General features: G+C 43.4%; 2 protein-coding genes and 1 pseudogene across 2 annotated transcripts in view; 2 read left to right on the top strand and 1 right to left on the bottom strand.

Moving 5' to 3' along the window:
* The window catches only part of tgfbi (transforming growth factor, beta-induced), a 41807-nt gene extending 39744 nt beyond the window's left edge, over nucleotides 1-2063 (top strand). The window contains exons 15-17 of the mRNA XM_031313750.2: nucleotides 1220-1287; nucleotides 1735-1759; nucleotides 1850-2063. Of these exons, the coding sequence (XP_031169610.1) occupies nucleotides 1220-1287; nucleotides 1735-1759; nucleotides 1850-1905 (149 nt within the window). The 3' untranslated portion in view covers nucleotides 1906-2063. The remainder of the gene's footprint in view (nucleotides 1-1219; nucleotides 1288-1734; nucleotides 1760-1849) is intronic.
* nfkb1 (nuclear factor of kappa light polypeptide gene enhancer in B-cells 1) overlaps nucleotides 1-10573 on the bottom strand; it is a 1201612-nt gene that overhangs the window by 819811 nt on the left and 371228 nt on the right. The window lies entirely within an intron of this gene.
* Nucleotides 6528-9602, top strand: LOC116060252 (annotated as a pseudogene).

Here is a 10573-nt window from a genome sequence, read left to right as displayed (position 1 = left end):
TAAAATACGAGATTTTATTCTGAACGAGCCACCATTATGGACGGCTTTGAAATTCGGGAGCAGCCAGACCCACGTGACGCGTTCGTCCAATCAGCCTCCCCTTCCACTTTGTTGTCAAGATGGCGCCTGTTTAGTGCGAATAGGGTCCATCGTTCTACACTGAACTTTTTTGACAATTTTTAGGGGCTCATCCGGGTACTTTCAGTGCACAGTGCAGACTTTTTGCGTTATCTACACTATATACTTAAACTAAGTGTTTGAAGTGTGCAAGTAGGCGCTTTGAGACACAGCCCATCATTCACTTTGTAGATTCTGCAACCCCTCCGAGGATATGGGTGGTTTGACCTTTGACTCTAATATGTCAACAAAATGAGACTGCTGCCTGTTGCTCTGTGACTGCTACGTGTTGCTCTGTGACTGCTACGTGTTGCTCTGTGACTGCTACGTGTTGCTCTGTGACTGCTACGTGTTGCTCTGTGACTGCTGTGTGTTGCTCTGTGACTGCTGTGTGTTGCTCTGTGACTGCTGCCTGTTGCTCTGTGACTGCTGCGTGTTGCTCTGTGACTGCTACGTGTTGCTCTGTGACTGCTGTGTTGCTCTGTGACTGCTGTGTGTTGCTCTGTGACTGCTACGTGTTGCTCTGTGACTGCTGTGTGTTGCTCTGTGACTGCTACGTGTTGCTCTGTGACTGCTGTGTGTTGCTCTGTGACTGCTGCCTGTTGCTCTGTGACTGCTGTGTGTTGCTCTGTGACTGCTGTGTGTTGCTCTGTGACTGCTGCCTGTTGCTCTGTGACTGCTGTGTGTTGCTCTGTGACTGCTGCCTGTTGCTCTGTGACTGCTACGTGTTGCTCTGTGACTGCTGCTTGTTGCTCTGTGACTGCTGCCTGTTGCTCTGTGACTGCTACGTGTTGCTCTGTGACTGCTGTGTGTTGCTCTGTGACTGCTACGTGTTGCTCTGTGACTGCTGCTTGTTGCTCTGTGACTGCTGCCTGTTGCTCTGTGACTGCTGTGTGTTGCTCTGTGACTGCTACGTGTTGCTCTGTGACTGCTGTGTGTTGCTCTGTGACTGCTGCCTGTTGCTCTGTGACTGCTGTGTGTTGCTCTGTGACTGCTATGTGTTGCTCTGTGACTGCTGTGTGTTGCTCTGTGACTGCTACGTGTTGCTCTGAGACTGCTGTGTGTTGTTGGATGTTTGCTAACCAGAAGTTTTGGTTTGCAGCTCCGAAGGTGGAGAGAGAGCAGGCGGACGGACCCGCAGCACCTCTCAGATCAGCTGCTTCCTCCAGGGTGAGAACACACACAATCACTGAATAATCATATGAAAAAAAGCACATTTAAGTTTTCACGTAAGAAAATAAGTGAGAGGCGCTTGTCACTGCCCTTTAGTTCATAATGGAGGATCATACTTATGCTGAGCCACAGGAAAAAGAATCCTCGTCACCAAAAAAGCGAAAATTGGAAGACATGTTGCCATAGCTTCTTGGTACATAACGCCTACCATAGTTGCAACACGCATTTGAAAAAGCGAGGCGCTAGAGAGCACTATTTATTTGAATGCAAAATACAATTTCACCGCTAGATGGGAGAAATTCCTACACAGTGGACCTTTAAGCTTTTTTGTGTGTTTACTTTTTTTTGCTTTTCTTGACTTTACATAAAAATGACGACAACTGGTATTTGAAGTGTCTTTTGGTGTATTTCTGTCATTAATACTCTTTATTCTCTGTCTTACAGGCGGACTCTAAGAGCTTCAGGGATGGTGAGTTTCTGGTGTCTGAGACATTTCTCAAACACGTCGACTTTGAGCCTCTTCAGGACCCGTAGACTCAAACTGTGGTTTCTGTTTCAGACGATCTGTTCCAGAAAGTGGTCCGCAGCCGCTCCAGCAAGACCATGTTGCAGTAAAACTCTGCCGAATGTCCGAGGAACTGGAGAGAAACGGGAACAAATAAGAGCCGTTAATAATTACACACGGGGGGGGATGTAACTAAGTACATTTACTCCAGTACTGTACTTCTGTCCAAATGTTGAGGTACTTTTATTTTACTTGAGTCTTTTCTTTTCATGCCACTTTCTCATGTACTCCACTACATTTCAGAGAGAAATATTGTACTTTTTACTCCACGACACACACACACACTCAAACACAGATACACAGACACACACAGACACACACACACACACACACACTCAAACACAGATACACAGACACACACAGACACACACACACACACACACACACACACACACACACACACAGACATAGATACACATACAGAAACAGGCAGAAAGGAAATGTTTGTGTCCGTCTCTCAGACTTTACAGAAATATTCCTCCACACATTCATGAAGTAATTCTCCGTCTTCAGAAGGTTTTTCCAAGCTGAACTATTAGCGGCTCTTATTTGATCCTGTAGAAGCAGGAGGAAGAATCCCCTTCAGTCCTCTCACTGTCTCTGGACTCACACAGGAAACAGAAACATGAACTCTGTCGCTCACAGAAGACTTCACTCTAACAAATCAATCTGTAAAATAACAGCTCATGACCCGGACTTTGTCCCTTAATGATGTGTAGCTCCAGTTAAATACAGAACATTTTCTGTTATAGGTCCATATATAAAACTCTCTCAGTTAGTCAACTAAACTTCCACAAGTTAACCTTAACCCTTAACCTAAAAAAACGCCCAAAAATGTCTTAAAAAGAGACAACGTGGACGTCTTTAATTTACAAAAAAAAGCAGCAAAAACATCTGATAAAGTGTCACAAAAATGTCAAAAAAGCGTGGTTGGAGCTGTGGTGTCTTAAATAGTAATGCTGTGATGCTGTATGAAGAGGAATCCGCCGACACTGTTCTTGATTATAAAAAGGTTTATTACAAGCAAAGATTCAGCATCAATTTTACAAACTCCTGTAGAGAGCTTGGAGAACGACCAACGCGAATTCTTCCAAAAAGTCGTTCTGCCGTTCTGCTGTTAACACAGGGTATATATTCTATGCATTGTATGACCTAAAGTGGGAGGGTGTATGTGTGTTCCTGGGGCCCCTCTGCTAATGTAATCAACCTCATAGCATAATCTTATAACAAACATGTTCTCATACACTGTTGAACATAGGTTTCCTGTAGGCCTCTCCAAGGTCATTAGTTGACTGTGCCTAAACTGGTTATTCGCTATAGAATGACAGAATACACATTTACCAGGATGTATGGACCCCTTTCCTGTCATTGTTCCAGACCCAGCATCTGCATCCTCTCTTATACACAGGGCCCCAACTCTCTCACCATAACCTCAATAACATAGTACAATATGGAATACATTTAAATTGCATATATGTAGGCATAATTAAACATAAGTCAAAGTTATAAATCATCAGATACAACAGAGCCTAAATGATGCAATTTAGATTCTGTTAAGTTATACAGACTTACAACTCATGTAGGGATGCACCGAATCCAGATTTTTGGGGTTCAGCTGAATCCTGAATCCCCTGATTGAGATTCTGCTGAATCCTCGTCCCATCCTCAGTCCATGAACACAGTGAACTCATTAATGAAGTAAACAGTGACTGTCCTTCCTTTGCCGTACCTGAAGTTGCTGCATTCTGGCTGCTGTCTGTAGATTCCTTCATCACAACTCGTATTCTTCCAGATGTTTCCTACCAGATGTTGTAACAGCGGTGATGTTGTGTATAGTTTAGGGTCCTCGCCACCACCAGACTAATCAGCATTACAGATTGAACATGTAGCTGGACTTGAATGGCCTTCTTTTGACTGAAAGTTCTGCCAAACTACACTTTTTCTGCTCACTAGTTCCATTTCCACTTTCTCACAGCCTGCTGCATTGAACGCTCCACCTACGTAAACACCTTCCTGTAATCAACGGCGCCGTCATTACGGCGACCAGCGTAGCGCGCCGAGTGCAAGCGTAGGGTTCGGTTCGGTGGATAAAAATTCTAAGGTTCGGCAGAAACCCAACCCCGTCAAAAAGTCCAATATTCAGCCCAATCTGAATCCTGGATTCAGTGCATCCCTAAATTATACAGACTTCCAACTGTTAATACGGATCTTTCTTAGAGTGTAAGACGCCGTGTGGCGTTAATAAAGTCAACATCCGTCGGGTTCAGGTTCAAGTTCAAGTTTATTTCTTTATATCAAACTTTAAAAGCAAACTAGTTTTCACCAAAGGGCTACACATAATCAAAAACATCTGTCATAAAAGACACACAGATATAAATATATACACAATAAACCTTATTTACATGAAGTTATACCTAATGTTTGAGTTACAAAAAAGATGAAATTATGAATTATTTTGGCTGAAAGTTCAGATTAGAGGAACGCATGTTGATGGATAATCACAGATGGGTTTCGGTCAAAGTTTAGTCAGTCATTTCATTTTTTTAAACATTTTTACATGATCACACCTGTCGCGTTACGTAACTCACGTGTGTGGCGTTAGTTAAGTATGTAAGGCTACGTTCAGACTGCAGGCAAAAGTGGCTCAAATGTGAAGAAAAGATTTTTCTTCAGAAAGTGACCAGGTCAGACTTCTTCAGAAGTAGTGTGAACACTCAAATCAGATGTAGACCACTTCATATGTGGTCCTGAATCAGACCCAGGTCTGATTGTTTTCAATGCAGCCGCAGTGTGAACAACCAAGGTGGATTTGATGCGACTTTTACGTCAATCTACATCGACATTTGTCACAATTAGTGCCAGAGGAACAGTCTGGTTTTGTAGTTCTAGGTCGGTGGAGATCCGATTAGACCAACGTGGCGGCTGGTCATCAGTGGAGTCAGTGATAGCACACGGCAACACAGCGGTCTCTCCCATCTCATGCTGTAGGAACAACAAGTTAGCCCTGGACACAGAAAGTAAAATTAAAAACTTGACTAGGCCTATAAAATGGAGAACAGTGATGGAGCAAGTTAACTGAGGAATGAGCTCTTAGACCTAATATAGTGTATTAATGTTACGGCTGCCATTACAAAAACATTTAGAAATAAAAGACAATGCTGACTTCCTCCATAACCTCCCTAACTTTAGTGCAGCAGCGTGCTGCGTCTGATATCATTGGTGTTGGTCTTTTGATAATGCTTGTCAGTTCAAAACCGCAACCGGTTCACACTGGAATCACATTTTAAAAGGTCATGTGAAAAATCTGATCTGAGCAAAAAATCCGAAATAAGCCTTAGGACTTGTGGTGTGAACGTAGCTTAAGTTACGCAACTAACATACGTTAAAATAAGTTTACGTTGACTTTTAGTTTCACACTTTATCGTGCGTTGTTTGTCGTAGGTACGAGTACAAAGAGCCGGATTAACTTTCTGTTTGAAAACACAAACCAAAGCTTCTCTGAGGGTTGTTGACAGGCATTCTGGGAAATGTAGGAAACCACTGAGAGACGCAGACGTGTGAGAGGGTCGGAGGGGATTCTTTGTTTGGGGAGAGAAGAAGAACTGTTTGTTTTTTTATTTTCTACCGACAGCGTTTTGTTTTCTTTGTACTGTAACTAGTTTTGATTAAATGTCCCAAGTTTGAACTCTGACATGTAAAACCTTTGTAAAGCGTTGTTGTTGTTGTTGTCGTTGTTGTTGTTGTCGTCGTCCTGCAGCATGTCGGCAGCGGTCTGATGGATTTAAATCTTTGTGTGTTTTTGTAAAATAAAAATGAAAAAGGAGCTGAAAACACAACACAAGACTTGTATTTATTTTAAAGGAATCACTAGAACAAGTACACTTATTTACATAAACATATTAAACATTAATATGAAACAATGAATACAGAAAAAACTAATATATATATATATATATATATATATATATATATATGTGTGTGTTTTAATATCGTTAATGTTGAGTGTGTCTGTGTGTTTGTGTGAGTGTGCCACACACACACACACACACACACACAAACAGACACACAAACAGACAGACACAGACACACAGGTAAAATGATTTATAATAAAACTCTTAGGTGACAGTAATGACAGTGGAGAGGAAATCCCAAAGGGCTCCATGTACACTAACACAGTTCTCTCTGTTGAATCACACTGATAATCATATCGGTCAGTAACTACACACCAGTACTCCCCTGCGTCTCCCACTCAGATGTTAGAGATAACCAGGATACCTTTAGACCTGCTCACTCTGCTCATTCTCTGATACGTTACACTAAAGATTCTTCCCTCTGTTCGGTGTGACTTGATAAACCAATCATGCACCTTACCCTCTCCCCTATCTGTGCATCTAAGAGTGACTTCTTCTCCCTCTGAGAAGAGCTCTACAGCAGGGGGGCCAAATTTGGGGCACACCACCAGCTCATACTGTTGCTTTCTGATAGAGACTTCACAGTAGTACCAACCTGAGTGATTTAACATTAGAGATGAAAACACCAGCGAGTAGTTTTAGTCTACTGAAGGAACAGTTTCTGTTTGGACGTTATTGGTTCATTGTCACTTTAGTTGCGACACTCCTTCTGTCCCGCAGAGGGCGCTGTTGGCTGCGGGCTGAGCTTCCTGTTTCCTGTTTCCTGTGTGTCACAGTCATATCAGTCCGCTGACAACAACAACACATGTGAGTGAAGCTGTGGAGTCTCCGCGATGTTCTCCGGTTTAAAAGATAAAGTCGGGGAGGTTTTGTTACCGGGAGATGAATTCTCCTTGGAGACCGACGACACCATCTCTCTGACGGAGCGCGTGAAGCCGGAGAAGGTCGTGTGTGGCCCGGGTCTGAGGCGGAGCGGAGACCGGCTGCTGGTGTGTAAAAGCGGCGTGCTGCGACACAAACAGCCCAACATGTTCTGGATGGATTCCCAGCAGAGGAGGGTGAGACAGCACAGGAGGCCCTTCATACACCGCGGGGCTGTTTATCAACAGCAGCTTCTACTGCTACAACGTGCAAGAGTCCATTCACAAAACTCGTCATTTAAGGTTTCTTCGTGGCAGCACGCGTTAACTCCTCATATGACAGAACTTTTAGACTGAATTTAAATCATTATGAATCAGTAGTGATTTCGGCTTGAAGATAATGTTATTATGTTGCGCTTTGTGCCGTTAAAATTAAACTTTATGGATCAGGTCCGCTGGGATTTCTTCCCGCCGACGCTGGAGCGCGCCGTGCTTTACAGCAGCGGGAAACATTTCTGAAAAGTTGAGATTATTTAGGAATAAAGTGGTGCAAGGTGAACCAGATAGTCCCCAAATTAATCAGAAGATCAAACCCATTTATAGGAGTTACTAGTTTGTGTTCTGAAAATGAAGTCCGTCGAACAACGTCATGTCAAATTTTTAAATGTATACATATTTAAATGGAGTTCAGCAGGTCCCGTTAAAAGCCACGTCTAAAAAAGAACAGTGAGGGAATAAAAATACTTATTTGAACATTTTTGTAAAGAGAAGACAGGCGTTGCAGCAGTGCATGCTGGGAGTTGAGTGTGTCCCTCTCTGTCCTCAGTATGTCCCCGCTAAAGGAGAGACCGTCATCGGCATCGTGACGGTTAAATCTGGAGACGTCTTCAAGGTGGACTTTGGAGGAAGTGAGCAGGCGTCTCTGTCCTACCTGGCGTTTGAGGGCGCCACCAAGAGGAACCGACCCAACGTCCAGGTGAGACACTGAGGACACAGAGATGTCCAGGTGAGACACTGAGGACGCAGAGATGTCCAGGTGAGATACTGAGAGGACACAGAGATGTCCAGGTGAGACACTGAGGACACAGAGACGTCCAGGTGAGGTACTGAGAGGACACAGAGATGTCCAGGTGAGACACTGAGGACACAGAGACGTCCAGGTGAGGTACTGAGAGGACACAGAGATGTCCAGGTGAGACACTGAGGACACAGAGACGTCCAGGTGAGGTACTGAGAGGACACAGAGATGTCCAGGTGAGACACTGAGGACACAGAGACGTCCAGGTGAGGTACTGAGAGGACACAGAGATGTCCAGGTGAGATACTGAGGACACAGAGATGTCCAGGTGAGACACTGAGGACACAGAGATGTCCAGGTGAGATACTGAGGACACAGAGATGTCCAGGTGAGACACTGAGGACACAGAGATGTCCAGGTGAGACACTGAGGACACAGAGATGTCCAGGTGAGATACTGAGAGGACACAGAGATGTCCAGGTGAGATACTGAGGACACAGAGATGTCCAGGTGAGATACTGAGGACAGCCTCGACAACACGTAGCAACAGGTTTATTTAACTCTTGTGTTGTCTTCACCGTCGTCCATGAAGTAATTCTGGGTCAAAATTGAAAAATACAGGTTTTTTTGGGAACTTTTTCTGACATTTTTGTCGTTTTTTCTATGCTTTGACACTTTCTTTTTTACATTATTGTCCCTCTTTTCAACGCTTTCTTCATTCATGGTAAATAATTTAAATGACATTATACCTCATTTTGGGGTTTGAAAAAAAAAAAAAGCAGATATTATGAATAATTTTGACTAATAGAATAGTTAATGTGGTGGTGATGGCCCAGTGGATATGACCATGCCTTTGGTGTGGGAGACCAGGGTTTGATTCCCACTGTGATAGATCACCCAATGTGTCCCTGAGCAAGGCACTTAACCCCTAGTAGCTCCAGAGGCGTGTTACCTCTGACATATATAGCAACTGTAAGTCGCTTTGGATAAAAACGACAGCTAAATGACATGTGGTGTAATGTATAGTTAAGATCAGAGGATGTTGGGTGAATCCCAGACTGCTTTGGTCAGTTTGATGCTGTTTTGAAACCATTTAAAAAAAAATTCAAATGCCATGAAATTAAATAAAACCACCTAAACTCAGTGGAAGTAATTAATGAATTAATCTTACCTGTGAAGACCACGGATGTAGATGTTGTCTGGGTTCCATACATCGTACATGCATGCATCCAAGTTATTTTGGGGCAATTTGGTTGTTAAGAAACCCATATTTCTGATATAAAAACTTTTGAAAACGGGCCAAATTTGACTCAACCTGCTGTGAGCGCTCTGCCTTTTTATCACCACGACTTTAAAGACACGTCTCTGCTGATTGGCTGTCAGCTGGGACACAGCCAATAAACAGACAGAACGTAGAGCTGTTTCACAGCGTTCAGAGGAAACGTGTCTTTCAACACGGTAACCATAGCAACACGCTGCCCAGATTATTACTGTGAGATTGAACGTGTGCTGAGACTCTGAGGACGCAGATGTTCCAGAGATTGAGACTTTTGTCCAAGTTTTTGTCGCCTTTTCGAAGATGTTTTGCTTTTTCTACGTATGTTTTTGGAGCTTATAATGGCTTTTTAAGAACACTTGTGTGTCTCTGTCTCTGTGTGCGTCTGTCTCTCTGTGTGTGTCTGTGTGCAGGTGGGTGACCTGGTGTTCTCCCAGTTCGTCGTAGCCAATCGGGACATGGAGCCGGAGCTGGTGTGTGTGGACAGTTCAGAACGAGCCAATGGGATGGCTGGATGGGAGTGTTTGGAGGTGGAGGGCTGCTCTTCACCGTCTCTCTGGGACTGACCAGGAGGTCGGTGTCTCCGTCTCATGTAAAGTTAAAGTTCTCCGTGGTAGAGACGGAGCATATTAAGCCCCGCCCCCAAACAACAGAAACACGTCTGAAAGCTGCTGTGTGCTGATATTCACCATCAACACGGTCAAGAACCACAACTTCACTTTTTATGAAGCTGCCAACCCTAAAAACTGAGCTTTTATAGGAGATAAAAGTGGAAACAGACGTGAGGAATCAGCAGAGAGAATGGATACTAAGATAACGTTATGTCAGACCTTACGTGTGTTAACTTAACTTACAGACAGACAGATAGTCTAAATCTGACATTTGGATGTTTGACTTGGTAGCTACATGTTTGCAGCATAGACAAGGTGTTACAGGCTCTGTGACGGGCGCGTAGGCTGTTCAGGAGGGGGTACAGGGGGCGCTATAACACCATGACGGCCCCTCAGAGACAGGCTCTGTTAAGCCGGGGTCAAAGCATAGACTGCTAAAGTGAATCTAAAATCTACAACACATCCCACCTGCTCAGAAGTTAAAGCTGTAGAGGTGAAGCCAAAACCTGGGGATCGCCCCCTGGTGGCTGACTACAGTATCTGGGTTCAGCTGCTAAAAGAATCATCTTTCTGGACTAAAATGAACTGAATCTGCAGGGTTTTACTAATTTAAACCATATTGAGCCATGTTGTTTTTAATATTTATAGTAAAACATGTTTGGTACCACTTCAATGCCCTTTATTTACATGTGAGTTTACCTTGGTAAAATGAAATCTTTCCCATGTTTTGAAAATTTGTATGACTTTCCAAAATACTATACTATGACTTTTTGATTTTTTTCTGACATACTATGATTGATATTGAAGGATTTTGACCAGTTCTGGTCTGGCCCCAGAGTCTCTCTGACTCCAGTTGGTCACCTCACAGACGAATGTTGAATGGTAGAGCAGAAATCAATACGTTCAGTTAGTCTACAACAAACTTCAGGAAATGATATTGTAACAAAATAACAACTTATGCATATGGATCAGATTTCCTTCAAGACAATTCTCTCTCTGACACCAACAAGAACCAGGATCTGATCCGGACCTGGTTATTATA

This window comes from Sander lucioperca, chromosome 1, assembly GCF_008315115.2.
Source record: "Sander lucioperca isolate FBNREF2018 chromosome 1, SLUC_FBN_1.2, whole genome shotgun sequence".
Lineage (NCBI taxonomy): Eukaryota > Metazoa > Chordata > Actinopteri > Perciformes > Percidae > Sander > Sander lucioperca.
Note: the sequence above shows the minus strand (reverse complement) of the source record. Positions and strands in the feature narration are given on the sequence as shown.